The sequence below is a fragment of the Aulonocara sp. 'chitande type north' Nkhata Bay genome, linkage group LG13, assembly GCF_057382095.1.
Source record: "Aulonocara sp. 'chitande type north' Nkhata Bay isolate Kocher_YH1m ecotype deep benthic linkage group LG13, A_spYH_male_GT1.1, whole genome shotgun sequence".
Classification (NCBI taxonomy): domain Eukaryota; kingdom Metazoa; phylum Chordata; class Actinopteri; order Cichliformes; family Cichlidae; genus Aulonocara; species Aulonocara sp. 'chitande type north' Nkhata Bay.
Genome location: NC_141356.1, coordinates 27000002 through 27019696, shown reverse-complemented (window position 1 = coordinate 27019696; position 19695 = coordinate 27000002). Strand labels below are relative to the sequence as shown.

The window sequence follows — 19695 nt, the reverse complement described above, 5'->3', positions numbered from 1 at the left end:
CGTTTCCCTCCTCTTTCCCGATCTACTATTTCTGCAGGTTATGGCCTCCTTTGTCATTATTCATAAAGCACATAATGTTTTACTGGTTGATAGATTTGGATAGCAGGGCAGGCAGTGTTGTGCGAAATTTGCTTTGGCATTGTCTTGCTGAAATAAGCAAGGCCTTTCCTTAAGAAGATATTGTCTGGACAACAGTTTTCCCTTCGCTGTTTCAAAAATAACAACCAAAAAAATAAACCTTGGCAATTTTAAAGTGACAAGTAAAATATGCCGTTTGTTGAGATACTTAAGATAAAAGTGCACACGAGAATACCTAATAGCGTCCAAGAGTTACTGCCCCTATGTGTGAATTTTAATGTGATATATATGTGTGAGAGCATCTGTTTCTTCTCAACTTTGTTTCCCTAACAGTCTCAGCAGATAGTCCAAAGGAAATGTGTCTTTGCTTTGGCATTAGCACAGACAGTCAGTCACAGAGAGGGACAGAAAAGGAGGCAGAGGGAGCGAGACAGAGGGGGAAAGAAAGTGTGTCCTTTCTATCAGTAAAAGCTAAAGAAAATAAAGCCCACCAGAGGACTGAGATTCCTATCGGCGGATGTTTCCGGACCTCTTAACAAGAGCACTTCCAAGAAAATAACCGGGAGGAGCAGTGATGTGTGTCAAAGTCTGCGTGTGTGTATGTGCGTGTGCCTTAGTGGGGTTGCGTATGCTTGGGTGATTCATTGTCTACGCTTGTATATCTGTGTGTACGTGTGTGGAAATTAATGTGTCTTTGTGTGCTAAGTTGAGATAAAGCTTGCACTGGCTTAGAGAACAAATGGGAGTCCTATATAAGCAGAAAGAAGATCAAAGCGGAACGTGATTAATAAGAATTTAACCCTCTCCTGACTGATAACAATTAAAGCTTCCACAATGGAAACACACGTCCAAATCACTGATAGCATGGGAATTCAGTAACTTTGATAATGGGGGCCGAGTTGCAGAGATTTATGAGAACTTCTGCAACTCCAGCGATGAGTCACTTTGCACCTCAGAGAGGGAAAAACCTCATCCCTCTGCCCTCTATTTTCTCTGATTTCGTGTAAATCTGCTGACAGTAAAAGTGTCACCACCACGCACTTGTGACGATGACGATGACTCAGGCTCACGAAATCTCCCCTGGCTCCTCTACATCCTCGAGATCAAAGCTCTGTGCTGTATTTTCATTGCTTCCTCCATCGCAGGAAATGCCTTTTCCTGTGTCTGGCCTAGCGAGGGAAAAGTTCCTTAATGACCAGCATTACCGTGTCTGTCTGCACCCTCCGCTCCGCTGAGCCACTGAGAAGTGACACAGCTCCAGAAAAAATGTTTTTTGCACAGGCAACAAGAGGAAGTGGTTTCTGGGAATTTTTTTTTGTCACTGTCCAAAGGTATTCTAATAAAGTCAGCAATGAGGTTTTGGGATTAGGTCTTGTTTGGACAGATTTTTGATATTCAACTGTAGGATTTTGTCCTGGTTGTTTGAGGTTTTCCTGCTCATGACTGTGGTCTGGGTGCCCCGTGCGGTTCCACTGATGTCATCGCTAAACCTCAGGCAGAATGGTGCACTGATGTGAGCATGCAAAAGGGGAATGGGACACAAAACAAAGCTCTAAAACAAATTCCGGCTTTTTCCCTCTAAATGGAACATATACACACATACGCTCTAAATGCACATATAAATGCATACATACACACACACCGGGGCACAATAGACACTCACAGACAAACACACACTGTTCTAAGTAGCTCCCAGTGCTTTTTCATTATTGAGCAGCCATGATGTAACTTGAAGCACACTTTTTGGCACGTAACATCTATTCATAGACAGAGGAGGTGCAGGAAAACGTCCCACATTCCCCTCGCTGCCTCATTCTCGCTCTATCAGGACAGGCGTCTCTCTGCACGTCCGCCCCTCACCTTTCATTTCTCTTTCGTCTTTCTTCTTTTCCTCCTTTTGCATCTGTTTCCTCTCTCTCCTTTCCTTCAAATCCACCTGTCATTTCCTGTGCCTCTCTCATCCTCCTTTCTTCCTTCATTCTCTGTCCCTTGGGTGATCTGCTTCAAGCTGGCTGTCCAAATCCTCTCTCTTTTCACCCCAATGCTCCATCACCTCTCTCTAAAGTAACTCACCCATTCATCTTCTCCTATCAATGGTAGGAGGGTTGCAGGATGCTCTATAGGGCACCTAAGGTACCCTAAAGTAGGGAAGTCTCCTCTTCGGTCACAACAGGACAAACTGCTGACACACAGCTGCTGAGGGGGCGCATGCGTGACTGCGAACATCATGGGATTGAAGGCACTTGTGCTGGTTTGGAAGAATGACTCGTGTTATATGTTGTGCCGTAACAATGTCTATTTTTTCTCCTTTTCAGGCACAGAGGACAGCCATCTGAACAATGCATGTAACAGTGATCCAGTCTGTCCTCCCAAGTGCCGCTGTGAGTCGAATGTTGTGGACTGCTCCAACCTTAAGCTCACCAAAATCCCAGAGCACATACCTGCATCCACCACCGAACTGTAAGCAAACAAGAAAAAAAAGTATTTGAAGAATCTTTTGTGCGCTGAAGTTGTAGACGAATCAAATTTTAAAACTCACAGTGAATGGATTTTTCCGTCTGAATGATTAAACCTTTCAATCTTATTCCCACTAGCCGCCTTAACAACAATGAGATTACAACTCTAGAAGCAACTGGAGCTTTTAAGAACCTTTCCCAGCTGAAGAAAATGTAAGTAGAAATCCTCTTACCTTTCAGCAGTCACTCTCTAAAGAGTAAGTGCTGCTTTTAATTCTCCGACATGCTTTCTTTCTCCCCCCACAAACACACAGTAACCTCAGCAACAACAAGATCACAGAGATTGAGGATGGGGCATTTGAAGGCGCGTCCTCTGTCAATGAGCTTCACCTCACAGCCAATCAGATGGACTCGGTTCGAAGTGGGATGTTCCGTGGCCTTGAGGGACTGCGAATGTTGTGAGTCACAACCCCATACTTGTCCATATTTGGAAAAGTTTCTGATGGTTTTTTTTATTAATGTGTATTTCTTTTGTCATCAGGATGTTGAGAAACAACAAGATCAGCTGTATCCACAATGACAGCTTCACAGGGCTTCACAACGTCCGTCTGTTGTCTCTGTATGACAACCAGCTGACCACAATCACACCCGGAGCCTTCGACACCCTCCAGACTCTGTCCACTCTGTAAGATCCTGCCACACTCACACGCCTAGCTTTAATTTTAGGTTTTATTGCTCTCACAGTCTGTTTTATTCTCACTCTCTCCCAGTAACTTACTGGCCAACTCCTTCAACTGTGACTGTCGGCTGGCCTGGCTAGGTGATTGGCTGAGGAGCAGGAAGATTGTAACAGGTAACCCTCGCTGCCAGCGTCCTGCCTTCCTGAAGGAGATCCCGCTCCAGGATGTGGCTCTGCCTGACTTCCGCTGTGAGGAAGGTAGGCAGCTTTGAGTGCTTTACTTCACGTTATACCACAGCTCCCGTGTAAGTGGAGTTTTTTCCCTCCTTGAAAAGAGAAAAGCATCTTAAATAGGATATGTTAATCCTTCTCTGTGTTTGAAACTAACCTGGGTGTGACTGATGAAGATTTTAACCCATAGTATGTTATAAAGACGAGCTGTTTAAAGTTTCTGAGATAATCTCAAATAATGGCCACTGCTGTGTGAGTCTTTTGTTTACTGAATAGATTGATACTCAGCAGTTCCTAAGCTGCTGATCAATGAAATGCTGAGTGGAGCTATTGAGCTGTTTGCCTTATTGATCAGTCACCCTGTTTGCACCTGAATGATTGTTAGACCTGTCTTCAGGCTTTAGGCAGCTTCCATTCTTTGCCTTTGCTGGTCAATACTACATTAGCGAGTCTCCTTTCTCTTTCTGTCCTTTAATTTTTGTTTTTGTGCTTTTCACATCTTTTACTTCTTCCTTCTTTATTTTCTCAATGCCTTGTCAGGTTTAATTTATTGTGATGCTGTGCTGTCTTTCGGTTTGCTTTCTATTTTTACTCTATCTAAAGTTTGGGGGTTTTTTGGTCAGAAAAAACAGCTATTTTTTTGGCTTGTTTCCATTTACGTCTGCCCTCATGGTCATGTTTTCTTTGTCTTCCTCTCTCATATCTCTCTTCTTTTATCCCAGGCCAAGAGGAGACAAGCTGTGTGCCTCGGCCCCAGTGTCCCAGTGAATGTACATGCTTAGAGACCGTGGTGCGCTGCAGTAACAAGCACCTTCACACACTGCCCAAAGGCATCCCCAGGAATGTGACAGAACTGTGAGTTCTTTGGAATTAATTGCTCCAATTGCATTTATATTTATCAGGTATTATTTTCGCCTCATCTTTCCTTAAAAGCAAGGAAGATCATTAAAAAAAATGTAAAGTGGACTTTATGAGCCTCTAAAAAAGATAAGTGTTAACAGCAGGGGCAAAGAAAACACATCGCGTCACTTAGGGAATAGGAAAGGAGTCAATAAACCCTGTAGTTATTCTCTCAGACATTCTTCTTCTATGTTCCTCACAGCCTTCAGGGCTAGCACTGATGTCACTCTCACACTCAGAGCCAAGGATTAGTGTGTGTGTTTGTGTGTGTGCGTGAATATTTGTGTGAGGGCCAAAAGCCTGTCCACAGGAGCATAGGGGAGCAACAGGACATTTTAATGAGCAGTTTTCAATGGAAAGGGGAGGAAATGGAATAGGTCTGGAACTTTCCAATAATGCTTAAAGTGGTTCAGACCAACTCAGACACACACACACACACACACACACACACACACACACACACACACACACACACACGCTGTGCGAGCCTTAAGGCCTGTCATTGTCCCAGCAGGTGTGACCAGGTGTACCCCTCTGTTCTGGGCTTTCATCTTGTCATCTGGAGAGTTTGCTACTCCATCATTATCCCAAGTGTCCTCAGCACCGTCATTACCTATCATTACCACTGAACCCAAAGGCCTCCTAACTACCCACCTCCCCGCACCCACGCACCCTGTGCTTCCCACCCTGTGTACAGTCAAGAACAATAGCAGGAGCCTGCAGCTCTGCTCAGAAGGACCAGGCCCTAAATCAGCCATTTATCAAAGTGACACACCACTAGTAGGACTTTGTATTGGTAATCAGGAGGGTGGTTGTGTGCCTTGTATACATCACTCACTTGCATAGCCCACATAAACACAAGGGTTTGTACATCACTTTAAAAGTGCTGGGTCACATTTAGGAATTGTTGTTAAACTGGAAAATCAGAAAAAAGCAAATTCACTGAAAGTAACACATTTGTCTTCTTTTCTTAGTCACTCTTTCACAGTAGAAGTGATTCTTAGCCCAGTATCTGTGTGAAATGGGACTACTTAAACAGCATGACTGTGGAATGCTTGCTATGCTTGACTTCTAGTCTTGACAAGCAACATTGTTTTAAAATCTTGTAAGCAGATATCCGTACATGAATATGCAGAATCTGACACCAGAAGCTTTCTGGTTTTCATTTGTAGACTGACTGAAGTTCTAACTTTTTTTAACAATCCTGTTTGAGCAGGCTGTGATGCAGTTAAATAGTGTGTAGAAGAGTAAAACAGGGATTGCACAGTAATCATCAGCTACTGATAATGATTTCTCTTTTATTCATTTTTTCACTATCCCAATATTCTGGTAGCCAACTGGTAGCCAACTGGTTACCAGAGCCATGAGTGGATCAGTTGAATCTTAGATTGAAAATACATTAAGAAACAGTGCTGGTAAATATTTTCAGTCTGCTGTAGCTGTTCTATCTTTCAATGATAGCGCCTGCTGGTTCATTACAAACCTATTTGTGTCTGTCTGTCCAGGTATCTAGATGGAAACCAGTTCAGTGTTGTTCCAAAGGAACTGTCTGCCTTCAAATACCTACAGCTGGTGTAAGTTTTTTGTCTGTGTACATCTTCAATTACAAGGTCTATATCCAGGATGTCAAACTTATATTACACCGTGGGCCACATACAGCTCACTTTGATGTTAAGCCTTTGTGTTTACCTGCACATTTAATCCCTGAGATATATTAATGCAATAAAATGAAGTGCAATTTCAAGTATGTCAGTTTTTCTACAACACAAAGAAATGTTGCTTAAGAATGATTCTTTGAGCCTAAAGTCTAAGAAACAGCTTTATAAAATTACAGCAAAAGATCTGGTAGCTCGTTGCCTAGACTGTTGTGTAATTATAAAACAGAAAGTTCTTGTTAATTCACAGAAAATATCCAGTTTATTATGTCTTTTTTCACAGAAAGAAAGACCTTTACTGTCATTTAATTGATTATCTATTGCTTAATTACTTTGGTGTAGTATAAAAAGGTGTGTGTGTGTGTGGGGGGGGGGGGGGGGGGGGGGGGGTCTTTATCGGTTCTTACAGTCCAAAATTCATGCCAAAATTCTTGTTCCTAAGTCATCCAGTGGGCCAGATTGGAGTCTTTGCCGGGCCAATTCTGGCCTCCGGACCTTATGTTTGACACCCCTGGTGTTGATCAGTACAGTGAATGATTCCTTTTTTACGTTTCAGAGACCTGAGCAACAACAAGATAAACTCTCTGACCAACTCATCCTTCGCTAACATGAGTCAGCTTACCACTCTGTAAGTCTTAACCAGCCTTGACTGTCATTTTAATTTATCTGCAACTAGAAAAGTTTTGTTTTAATTCTACCTAAATGTGACACTTGTGACGATCTTACTTTGCAGAATTCTGAGCTATAACTCGCTGCGCTGTATCCCCAAAATGGCTTTCAGTGGACTGCACTCACTTCGACTGCTGTGAGTTCATTTTCATATTTCAGATGAATTGCATGCAGGTACTATTTGTGTTATATATGTGCTTTTTTTTTTCAAATACAGAATGTATACTGCCTGTGCTATGAGAGTGTTTCACTTTTTTCTTCATGAAAAATCAAATGTTTCTTTGGTGTCACATCATTTCAGGACAGTGTTCATTCTGCTCACTGAGAACATTTGAAGTCATTTTGACAGAAGTGTTCTAAAACAAGACAGGACTTACTTTCAGGCTAAATGAGTTATTAAGGAGGATATTTTTGCAGCCTGCACTGACTACAGAGATGGTGCAAGCAGATGCTGAGAATGTTTGATTGACTCCAGAGGAATGAAACACAGTCTAAACAGTTATGACAGCTTATGAATACACACACAGACACACACAGACACACACAGACACACACATAAACTCCGACCTATTTTCTCTGTTTAGATGGCAGCTGTGGGGGGAAATAGCAGTGTTATTCCAGCTCCCACTCCTAACCACCTCCTCTTCAGACTTCTGCCCAGTCTGCTTGTTCACCTCCAAGTGCCCTGAGCTCATCACTGCTGCACCATCAGGGCCAAACACATGCTCCCACATCCCACTGTACAAAATCACCCTGACTCTGATTGCCGGAGAATGTTTGCCCCGCTAGCTGTAATGGTTTTGACTTTGCCTGTGGGCTTTTATGAAGTTATGAAGTCTTTGATTGTGCACTCTCAGTGACCATGGGCTCCCTGCGGATGAATTCGTCTGCTAAATAACTGAGATGTAGATCGTAAATGCATTCGACAGATAGATGACGAAATGAAACCAGTCTTTGGAAGCGCACAGCAGCTCGAAGCCTCAAGCTTTAACTCGAATGTACAGTTTACTTTTGCAACAGGAGAAACTGAGACCAGGCCCAGCAGCACTCCTTATGAGATTATGCGCGCACGCCAATGTCTATTTGTGTGTCTGCGTGTGTGTGTCTGTGTGCGCACTGATGCCCGTATATGCATAGTCTAAATGTTTGTCATCTACTGGCTTGGTGCCTGTTAGTATGTGTGTGGGAGTGCAGTTATCAGCCTTCCATGTGTGCTCATAGCAGGCACACTTTTTATTAGTGACAACAAAGCTTCAACAAAGCCTCTTTTTACGGTGGGATTCGACTAAAGCCCCCGATCATTACGAGACACAAAGCGTAAGAGCCCTTTTAGTGTAGAATGAGAGTGAAGCTCGGCCATCATTAGCTGATGCCGCCGTCGCTACGCCAGGCGTAGAGCTTTGATCTCTAATGAAGCTGTGTGTCCGTTATTTCTGCTGTTACTCACTCACGCCACCTTTACTTCTGAAATTCCCCTGAACAAGTATGCTAGACGCCATGTGAGGCCCTCCCTCAGTGCCACCAACACGTACACACACACCACACAGGCTCAGAACTATATACAATAACACACATATATACACACAGACTGTCTGGGCTACCTTATTGTCTTACTCAGACGGGAGTCCAAGTGAAGCAGAAAACTTTGATGTCTTTACTGCCCGTGTGATCAATCATAAGCCTCCCATTAAATGTCAATTGGAGCTGTGGCATTTCTTTCTTTGCTTAGAAATACAGTGGGGGGTGCAGCAAATCTCGAGCGACAATGAGCTCAGTTTAATAGTTTAAACTTTCAGACTCCACAAAAAGTTCAGAGTTCAAAGTTGGAAGCTTCATGGAAACCACAATGAGATGGCAAAAGCGCCGCGCTCATGTGCAGTCGCGCACGCCGAGGTGCCAGAGCCTTTATAAAGCTGCACCTTTGGCTTTACACAGCAGTAAAAGAGGAGAAGAATCATTAACGCTCACTTCTTCAAACAAACCAGGGGTCTGAGGCTGGCATGGATGTGGTGTGATTGCAAGCGGCACTGTGTGAGTGTGCATGCATGTGTGTGTGTGTGTGTGTTTGTATGGTGGTTGTGGTTTAAGCTGCAGATTAATACGCTTCTAATTGGCCTGCTGAGTATTAGGTGTGAGGTGAGTGAGCTGAGACAGCGCCAGGGTGTGGCCCGCAGGGGTTTGAGTAGCAACCTGTAAGAAATTAATGTGATATGAAAGAAAAGAGAAGGGAAAAAAACAATGAATGTAAAGCTTTCAACAAAAACAAAACAGACATGTGGCTCACAGAACCAGACTTCCCACACTCTGTGTAGACATAAGCCATCGAATTGTCAATCGGTTTCATTCTGGGAATCGGGCTGCAGATAAGCTGGCATAAGCAACGTGAATTGACAGAATGATATACAGCCGTAGCAAAGAAAAGTCAAAAAGAGAGAATGTTAGCAGGAGCGCAGATCAAGTTTCTTCCTGGAGACTCCATGGCTCCTTTTTTCCCATGAGATCTTTTCCTGACTGGCACACTGCTGCTGGCTTTACGCCCTCGGTATCCTCCAACTACCACAACCCACCTACGCGCTCTACACTAATAAGCATTCTCCATGGCACACAGGCCAATTAGCGTGTTGTCTCAGGCAGGTTACACTGTATATTTTTCCTCTAGTATTTAGTATTCTTACACTGACCAACTCTCCGCATCCTTTCCTCTGACTCTTCCACAGTTTCACCGTGATTGACAAGTCCAACAAAGAAGGCAGTTTACTTTCAGAGTCTGTTTATACATCAGTTCTCTTCATCCAGGCATAGAGAGCAGATGTGTCATGTACTGTTATTGTGGACTGAGCTGTGGTAACATTAGCTTGCGGTCAGCTGAGGTTTAGAGGTGGTAATGACCTGACGGATTACAATGACCATCAATCATGTAGCCATTAAGCCATGTAGGCTTGTCAACCTTGGTAGCAGTAGCAGTCTGAGAACAAGGAAAATAACAGTAGATTCAAAATAATGCAAAAACACACCAGGATTAATATTACCGGTAATGCATGTGCCCAAATATACAAGCACATAATTGTTCCTCGTTGTCTGCACACACACTTACACTGTCCTGCATGTGGTACAGCTCTCTTTAACCCCCCAACTCTATACCCCTGTTGGCCCTGCCAGCCAGACGCGCATAGAAACTTGACACCAGCCTTTTCCAGACGTACAGAGCCTCGTATCTTTGCCAGCTGCACATGGCTCTACCAGAAACACAAACCACCTCCCGCTCATTTAGAATGCCAAGACAACATTGCGCCATTGTTCCTGATATTTCTGGTTTCGGTTTGTTGGAAAGCAATCAACCCAGCACTGACAATTAATATACTGACTCTTTGGTTTACTTTGAAAAAAAATATAGCTTTACCATTTGGACACAGGAGCACCGTTATAAATACTGAAATGGGACCGTTCATTCAAATACTTGTCTTTTAAAAAAAAAAAAAATACTAGTGTGTTTTAACAAATCAAAAACGAGTTGATTTTCTGGCAGTTGACCAATCAGTAAATCTTCTTTTGAACTTTGTTCTAATAGTATGATTTTCTTTCTGTGCTCAGATGTCTTCATGTATTTTCTCTTTTTGTCCTCTCCTTCCCCTTCACCCTTAAGGTCTCTTCATGGCAATGAAATCTCAGAGCTTCCCGATGGCATCTTTAATGACGTGTCCTCACTTTCCCATTTGTAAGTAGTAACACACAACTGTATGGCCATTTCCAGAACCATTACCATCTGCATTTACCATGTTAAGTGTACATACATGTAGCTGCACACAAAAATGCATACACACACACACAGAGGCACTGTCAGGTACAGGAGCCGTCTGCACACACAGCCAGAGTGTGGCTCACAGCGGGCTGTCTGTTGTCCTCTTTGGTCGGCTCTGCATGAGACGAGCCCTCCCTTAATCAGCCGCAGTCCTGCGGTTCAAGCAACACACAGACCCCTCTGCTCTCTCATCTCCCTGTGTGACATCTTTGAAGCACAAACATTCACTGACTTGCACACACATATCTTTCATGGTCTGTGGACTTCAGTGTTTATTTATTTGTCTGCAATTTTGTGTGAGTTGGGCGTCTGGCTGTGCATGGCTTTTGCCATCCAGCATAAATTGTCACATCATTTCGTGACAGTTGCTGATCAGTAGACATATCTGCCTATTAGATAGATAGACTTATCGTGAATATGGAGCTACCAGGCAGGAGGGGAAGACCGCGGAGGAGATAGGATGTAGTGAAGCGGGACATGCAGACGGGTCATGTGACAGAGGAGAAGGACAGGGTGAGATGCTAGATATAGGGTGAGATGCATCAAATGCGGCGACCCCCAAGGGAGCTGCCAAAAAAAGATGATGACGACAGATAGATCTGTCAATCTGTAGGTGTCCTCCAGTTTTGACACTGGAGCTCTGGCAGAAGGAAGCATAGGGAGAACTAAACAAAGACATTTCATGGAGAGCAGAGCAAGAGTCGAGGCTTCATGAAAATGGGGCGAAGTGAGGGATGGAGGGGAGCCATTGATCCACAGTCACAGTCAAGTGGCTTTCATGTAAGCAGATGTCAGGTGTCAGCTATTGGCTCGGCCTGAAAGATGAGCCTGTGTTCCGCAGTAATGGAACAGCATCGATTCAGGAGTGTTTGTGCATCCAGTGGGAGGACAGAGCGCCATTGATTCCTGACCACCATGACAGAAGCAGTTAAGAGTGCCTTCTGTTCACACCTTTGCCGTAATTGAACAGCCTTCCTCCTGATAATGCATGGCCCAAAGTGGCTCTGATTTTTTTTTTTGTCTAGGACATCAAGTTGATTTTTAAGTGAGTGTTACTTTATATGAGAATGTAGAGACACCTGCTGGTGACAGAGTGCACTACAGTGGGTAGACTTATACTGAAAGAGCCTAAATCACTGATTACTAATGACTGATCTCTGAATTTTCAGGGCAATCGGTGCCAATCCGCTGTACTGTGACTGTCACCTGCGCTGGCTGTCGGACTGGGTCAAGACTGGATACAAAGAGCCCGGCATCGCCCGCTGTGCTGGTCCTCAGGGCATGGAGGGCAAACTTCTGCTGACTACACCTGCAAAGAAATTTGAATGTTCAGGTGAGTTATTGTGTTCAGCACAGGAATTTCATCTTAGATTGGTCACTTGTACCTGTAAAAAAAAAAAAAGAAATATAAGCTTTGGCATTTCCTCTAGGTGATGTGGACACGGCAGTGTTGGCCAAGTGTAACCCTTGTCTGTCAAGTCCGTGCCAGAACCATGGCATCTGCCACAGCGACCTGGTGGAGATCTACAGGTGCAGCTGTCCTCCGGGATTCAAGGTAACTACACAGTGCTACCACCTACCTGTGAAGACCAGTTGAGAGGTTACCGACGTGAGTAGCATCATTTTTGGCAGATCCCTTAGTCTGGCCTCTGTTTCAGGGAAAGAACTGCGAGACGGTTCTGAACGCCTGTGTGAGCAGCCCATGTGCCAATGGAGGAACCTGCCGAATGGATGCAAATCAAGAGGGACAGTACAGGTGAGGAAATCGGTGAAGGTAAGGAATGAAATCTTAATCGAAGACAGAACTTGATGAGATGGATTTGTTTGCTTTTACAGTTGCACATGTTCATTGGGCTTCGAGGGCCCGACTTGCGAAACCAATATCGATGACTGCGATGACAACGACTGCGAGAACGGAGCAACCTGCATCGACGGTGTCAACAACTACACCTGTTTTTGTCCCCCCTACTACACAGGTTAGTAGATGCAGCATAGTTAAGATCAAGAAACAGCTGCACAGTAACAAAATATCAGTTAAAAAGAAGGTTTTACGCTATGAAAAATATGATTATGCTCTGCGTTAACCACCTTCTCTAAAACTTTTGCCTTTTTGCAGGTGAAATGTGTGAAGAAATGGAAGATGTGTGTGCCCCCGGTCGGAGCCCCTGCCAACACGAGTCTACCTGCCTCATCACATCCTCTGGACCCAAGTATGTTTTACTCCCAGAAGCACCAGATCAATCAATTCTGAAGCTGTATGTTGGGAAATAGACGATTTATATTTTGTATTTTTGCATTGCAGGTGTGTGTGTTCTCCTGGTTATGTTGGTGATGACTGCAGTGTAGATTATAATGACTGCGAGGAGCATCGCTGTCAGAATGGAGCTCAGTGTGTGGACGAGCTAAATGGATATTCGTGCATCTGTCCTGAAGGATATAGGTGAGGAGAGGACAAGTGTGCCATTATTTTTGGCTTCTTAGTTTCTTCTGCTTTAATCGGATCACACTCCTAAAAATCCCCTCACTGTCTGTCTTCCTTTAGCGGTCAGTTATGCGAGGTTCCCCCATCTCTACTGTCACTGTGCGAGCGGGCCGACTGCCAGAACAACGCCCCATGTGTGGAGCGAGGTGGGCGCGCCCTCTGCCAGTGTCCTCCTGAGTTCGGAGGGCCACGCTGTGAGAAGCTGGTCAGCGTCAACTTCATCGACAGAGACTCCTACCTCTTGCTCTCTGACCTTAAGAACTGGCCTCAAGCTAACATCACACTACAAGTATGTGCAGTCATTTCTACCATTTCAGTGTGCTGCCACTGCCTTTCTGTGCTAAAGCCTGAATAACTCAAACACCCAATCCAAAAATGATCTCTCTGTAGGTATCAACAGCGGAGGACAATGGTATCCTGCTGTACAATGGAGACAATGACCATATGGCAGTGGAGCTCTATCAAGGTCATGTCAAGGTTAGCTATGACCCCGGCAGTCAGCCAGGACATGCCATATACAGGTAAGGTGCCACTGCTCGCTCAGTCCTGATGAGCACGTAGCATTTTGTGTTCACTTTGACTGTACTGTATATCTTCAATCTGTGTTTTCCTTTCCCAGTACTGAGACTATCAACGATGGTCAGTTCCACACAGTGGAACTGGTGACCTTTGACCAGATGGTGAACCTGTCCATTGACGGGGGTCTCCCTACCACAATGGACAGCTTTGGGGCAGTGCGGCCCATCAACGGGGAGGCTCCACTATATGTGGGGGGTAGGGGCCCTCTCCAGAACACACCTCCCTCCTCTGCAGGCACTCTTAACTACTACACTACTGTCAATCACCACCCCTCCCCCTTCGCTTTGTCACCACCCGAATCACTCCTTTCCCTCAACCCTTCAACCCTATCCTCTAGCCACTCCATCCCACCTTTAGTCATGACTGTGTTTGCTAGAAAAAATACAGATAAACCTCCTGAATACTAACACACACACACATTTTTTTAATCATGAAAAGGAAGCTCATAGAACACAATTCTCAAAAGTAAAGCTACGTTCAGCTTCTTCTGAACCAGGTAGCACTGCATTTAACAGAGGCTTACACCAGATGCCCTTCAGGCTGAAGTACAACCCGCAACCTTTCCCTTGCAAATGTGTTAACCACCACACAGCTGAAGGAACATCATTCTCAAAAATAATAGATCATAATTTAGAGTAAAAACACAATGCATCTCTCTATAGACTTCGTCCTTCAAGCACTTTTTTATAGTGTGTGAACTACGCCATCTAGTGTTAGAATCATAATCAAACTACCACACACAGTCTCGACTTCAGATTAGTTTTGTATTTGCATGCATTTTTTCCCCATGGTGCACATGGTGTTCATTTGTATAATTTACATGTAATTTAGCCACTCTTGATAGAATCAGACTTTGAAACTGAAAAAATAAACCTTTAATGTTACACCTTAGATTTGTTGCATTTCAGCCCCCATTTGTGGGTTGATATCGGATCAGGAGTGGCTCAGACTTGGTGCTGTTTGTTTTTCCTGCTGTGATGTGCTGTGAAGTGCTGTTCTTCATTCATACAAACTACAGGAGACATTTTTTTCCATACCTCTCTCCCTTTTGTTGTCCCCCATTTCAAGGATGATGTGTCTTATAGTGCAAATGTAAAAAAATCTAAATTAGTTTAAAAAACTCCAACAAAAAACAGTTGTATATACTAATCTGAGAAGTGGTTTACACACTGCTGGGACACGCATGCTTGAAAATATCAGTCTCCATTACACTCATACCAGCCCTGTGTTAGATGTCTGTGCGTGTGACTCAGTATGCACGTCCTTGTATATAACCATCCTTTCTCTCGTTCCTTCCTCCAGGCATGCCGGTGGACGTGCACTCGGGCACTTTCCGTCTCTGGCAGATCCAGAATAGCTCCAGTTTCCATGGCTGTATCCAGAACCTGTACATAAACAACGAGCTTCAGGACTTCACCAAGACCCAGATGAAGCCTGGCGTGGTACCGGGCTGCGAGCCCTGCAAGAAGATCTACTGTGTACATGGCATATGCCAACCTGATGGGGTCCAAGGACCCGTTTGCCACTGCCAGCCAGGCTGGAGCGGGGCGCACTGTGACCAGCCTGCTAACAACCCCTGCCAGGGCAGCAAGTATGTCAGCAAATGGAATAGCTTAGTGTGGATCGTTTTTAAACTTTATATTTATATTTATTGAGTTTATTGCCTCTTAAATAGGTGTGTCCATGGAAAATGCATCCCTCTGGATTCTCAGTCATACCGCTGTGAGTGTGCAGAGGGTTACCGCGGAGCCCTGTGTAACCAACAAGGGGAGCTGTTTAACCCCTGCCGTCACTTGTCCTGCAAACATGGTCGCTGCCAGATCTCAGACACAGGAGATGCATACTGTCACTGTGAAAGTGGCTATACCGGAGAACTTTGTGATGCAGGTGGGTTTTGTGCATGTTAGTCTGTAGTGATAAAGAAAAAAAAGACTTTAAAACAAGTCATATTAAAAACTTTTTTCTCCATTGTTTTTTATTTAGAGATTGAGTGCAGAGGGGAACCTGTGCGAGACTTCTACCAGGTCCAGCGGGGATACGCTATCTGCCAGACGACACGCATGGTCTCTTGGGTGGAGTGCACTGGAGCCTGCGACACAGGGGCCTGCTGCGCCAGTCAGAGGATGAAACGTCGGAAATACACCTTCGAATGCAGTGATGGGACCACCTTCAGCGAGGAGGTGGAAAAGACCATCAAGTGCGGTTGCGTGGGCTGCATGTAGCACAGTTCACTCCCGTTCCCTGCTGCTGCTGACGAGCAGAAGATGGAAAGAAAGAAAGGAAGTAAAGAAAGGAAAGAGAAGACAGTAGGAAAGTGAGGGAGAGAAAGAAAGAGAGATATTAAAGAATATATATAAAACCTCTATCTATATATTATGGACAACAGTGTTTGTAAAATAGTATATTTCCTCCCCTTCTAAGGGTGTTTGACCTACAGTAAAACAGAGAAACCAACATCACGGGCAACAACGTAGGTGCGACAACAGCAGCAAACCATTGTATCCGCAACATTGTTTCAACCCGAGTCACCCAGTGTGAATTCCCCATCCATCTCTGAGGCCTCTGACAGCCCAGCCACCATCTACCATCTTTACTTTGTGGAGGCAGAGAGAACAGTGGGGTCTGGCCTGGGAAAAGCAGAAGGCTAAGAGGAGAGCTGGACAATTTTGACTTGGCAAAGCTGTTTTGAGTTGAGCTTGGCTGGGTTGCCTGGACTGGGCTGGACATGGTTTGAGTTGAGTTGAAGTTGTTGTTGGTTTGGTGTAGCAGTTTCTCTGCCAGGATACAGTCATCCATCCACACACGCACACGTAGAAGTGAACAGCAAGGAAGAAATCGTACGATTAAGAGCGGCGCAGACGCCGTGGCTTCGAGGCTAGGGTGGTCTAGTGTCACAGTTGATTTCTGTGAGGTACCGTAACAGAAACTCCATTAAAAAAAGAAATAAACAAGAGACTGCGCTGACTAGCAGCACTGAAAACAGCAGTCAAGGCACGTCTCTGAAGTACATAATCACACATGCATGGCATACACACATTTTCTGCACAGTCTAAACGCCACACGGGAAGGCTTGTGCCAAACTATTCCAATCAGAGAACCCATCCGGTGCTGACAGTGCCCAGTGCTTATCAGCCCCCAGCATGAATTGCCTCAGGGTTAGGATGATTTGCATAATCCCACCCCCAACCTACTCCACCCCAGTGAGTAGGAGGCCAATCAGTCCTGCTCCTTTTGATGCCTGCAGTATTAAACTTGTGCAAACTGTTGCATGTTTGGAGAAGTTTGCTAACAAATATGTAGAGCTTCTTAATATCCTTATAAATGTACAAAACAAAAACGTTGCAGAATCATGCTCTGTTGTTTTATTTTTTATTTTGTTTTGTTTCATTTCTCATAATTTGTTTTTGTTATATTTTTGTGTCATGATGTAACCTAACTCCTTTAGCTGCCCCATCCCTCCCCTACAACCCTTTATATAGAAATGCCTAACAGATTCTAATATATATATATTTGTATTTCATTTTGGTATAGTATTTTTCTATGTTAAAGAGTAAGTCTGTTTCCTGAAGCTTTGGGACTGGTGGAAAGGCGTTCATTTGGTTCCCTAGGTGTTTTTTGTTTTTTTTAATTTGTTGTATCTCACATGCTCCAAAAGGTGATTAATTACATTTAATTGGCCAAAAAAAAAATGCAGCAGCTGGTTGGCCTTTTTGTATAGAAGGCAGTATTGGTCTAGAAATATGTTTAATATTGTATATGTTGTCTTCCATGTGAATATTACATTAATTCATTGAGAGTCTGTGCTTGTTTTTATTTATTTTATCTAATGGCGTTTTCCTGTAGAAAGTGAAGATCAAAAATGTCAAAAAGATTTAAAAAGGTAACTAAAAAAATTAATTACGTAAAAAACTGTATTTGTAACAACACTTCATAGCAGTGTTTGACCTTCCTCTCTGGCTCAGACATTCCTGGTTTGCTTGCAGGGGCCGGAGAGTTCAGAGCTGAGATTAAGAGATGTCCCCCACCTCAAATTTCCCTTGAAATTAACACATCACACTTAAAAGACTTCTGATTGTTTCCGTGTTCATTTGGATTGAAGTGCTCGAGTTGCATTTCTGTCATTTGAATTTGTGAGCTGGTGGGTTTTGTTTTGTTTGTTTTTAAAAAATTTTTTTTTTTTTTAAATTAGTCAAGCTCAACTGATCATAAGCTGCTGTCAAGCCAGAAGGAACAGGATGAAGTTGCCTCTGTGGACAATGATCATGTTATCAAGGTGTGTCATCCAAGATTGCTTTGAAAAGGCAACTGTGTGTGAAGCATTACATGCCTACTACTGACAGATAAGTAAACGAGAACGGTCTGGACATTTTCAGTATCTGTCAGTTTTAAGTGGTAATCCATACGAAAAAAAACCAACAAAAAAAGAAAGAAAGCAATGGTGCCAATTACAGTGAACGTCATACCTGAATGTATAAATGTGTATAGATAAATACGACCTATGCTTATTCATGAAGTGGTAACTTTTAGCTGTTATTTAGTTTCCAATGTAAGATATAGAAATCACATCCTGTCGAATAAGTGACAGTCCATCGGGATGGCGTTAAGGTGTTGTTCTCTCTGCAGATCGGGATTGTGTTTGATCCGTTTTGCTGATCTAACTGTTAAAGTCTCTTTATAGTGTGAAAGGCTGCAGATCTCAGCTCATACAGCGTTGCATCACGGAGCTCCTATTCATATTGCTACCCATGTTAACTTTGTTTTACATGCTGTCGCTGTGATCCCAGTGGTGTACAAAAACATTAAAGATCCCATAAAGGATACTGATGAACAGTCACTGTAATACTTAGGCTGTGTGCCTCGTAAAGGTGCGCGTTTAGTCAAATGTGACTTTCTTTCCATGTCTCCTTTCCTTCCTCTGCACTAATCTGTACTGGACTGGTGCATTCAACTTCCTGGTAGACATCTTAGTGGTGCTTGTGCTATATTGAGATGTAATTCAGTTACTGGTCACATGACCAGAAACACAGTTTTCTTCCATCCTATGAACTATATACATAAATGTTATTGTGAACAACACAATGTCTCTGTTGTATTGAAATGGTGCAAAAACTAAGAAATATCCCTGTCTGGGTTCTGTCTGTTTGCGTTTATGTTACAGGACTGATGGTGGGATTGAACTGAAAACTCAATAATGCTGAATGTATGTATTGCCACCGACAAAATGTTTACCAAAACTCCACTCTTTTCATTAATTAAACTTAAATGTGTGTGCTTTTAAAAATTGTCTCCATCATTTCCTTCTTTTACTTGGCAAATCTTACAAGTTTGTATTTGAAACAGTGACACTTTTAAAAAAAAAAAAAATCACACACTTTTGCCTCTGTACAACACCACAATTTTCAATTCCAGGTTTTGAAATTGCATTTGGCAGCACTTCACTGGAATTCTCAATATGACTTCCAAAGGGATGTTGATGCAAGAAGGGGGAGACTGTTTTTTTTCCCCAATGGCAGCAAAAGTATTGTTCTCTCATGGCCAAATCACTAACGTTAACTCAATCAAACACAACATGCTTTCAGTTACTCAAGACATAAGTGAAAGCTGAGAGGTCCCCACGAACAAGCAGAAGCTGATGTGGCTGCAAAAAAGGCCTTGACGGACTATCTCAAGGATGGAAACATTCCTGAAGTCCATGAGTTCCAGACTTCAGGAAGTCACTGACTGCAAAGATTTCCATCAAACTTACATTAAAAATTACATCAGTTTGTCCAAATAATTTTGAGCCTGTGAGAATGGGGGACTAAATAAAAATATAAAAAAAATAATTCCTAAACAGTTAATACTATACTTTCGTTAAACCATTTGAGCTGCAAGCCTGTAGATTCACATCTATTTTGTGTGACTTCAAATCCAGTGGGGTGGTGTACAGGGGCAAAATGATTTGGGTTTTTTTTTTTTTAAATAAAAATACTTCTGGACCTGATGATATAATTCCCAATGACTTGGAAACATATTTTATTTATTTATAACTCATCTGTTGTTTTGGGTTAGCAACCCTAAAGCTGATGAAATGGACAGTGATTTTACTTCAGTGCATTTGCACCACACAAAAGCTATGGCTGATGCCGAAAAGAGAACAGGAAGTTGCCGATTTGATTTTATGCCTT

The 19695-nt window shown here is 43.3% G+C and overlaps 1 protein-coding gene across 4 annotated transcripts in view; it reads left to right on the top strand.

The window, feature by feature from the left end:
- slit1a (slit homolog 1a (Drosophila)) overlaps positions 1–17322 on the top strand; it is an 81688-nt gene extending 64366 nt beyond the window's left edge. For 2 of the 4 annotated variants that reach the window (XM_086259560.1, XM_086259559.1), the window contains 22 exons: positions 2394–2538; positions 2673–2747; positions 2849–2992; positions 3076–3219; positions 3305–3471; positions 4167–4299; positions 5850–5918; positions 6556–6627; positions 6733–6804; positions 10312–10383; positions 11637–11800; positions 11898–12022; positions 12126–12223; positions 12304–12443; positions 12584–12677; positions 12770–12907; positions 13010–13238; positions 13340–13470; positions 13569–13723; positions 14831–15119; positions 15204–15415; positions 15512–17322. In XM_086259560.1, coding sequence (XP_086115686.1) covers positions 2394–2538; positions 2673–2747; positions 2849–2992; positions 3076–3219; positions 3305–3471; positions 4167–4299; positions 5850–5918; positions 6556–6627; positions 6733–6804; positions 10312–10383; positions 11637–11800; positions 11898–12022; positions 12126–12223; positions 12304–12443; positions 12584–12677; positions 12770–12907; positions 13010–13238; positions 13340–13470; positions 13569–13723; positions 14831–15119; positions 15204–15415; positions 15512–15750 — 3107 coding nt within the window. In that variant the 3' untranslated portion in view covers positions 15751–17322. Of the gene's footprint in view, positions 1–2393; positions 2539–2672; positions 2748–2848; positions 2993–3075; positions 3220–3304; positions 3472–4166; positions 4300–5849; positions 5919–6555; positions 6628–6732; positions 6805–10311; positions 10384–11636; positions 11801–11897; positions 12023–12125; positions 12224–12303; positions 12444–12583; positions 12678–12769; positions 12908–13009; positions 13239–13339; positions 13471–13568; positions 13763–14830; positions 15120–15203; positions 15416–15511 lie in introns of all 4 variants that reach the window. The other 2 variants (XM_086259558.1, XM_086259557.1) reach the window with 1 other exon arrangement.
- Positions 17323–19695: the final 2373 nt, after the last annotated feature.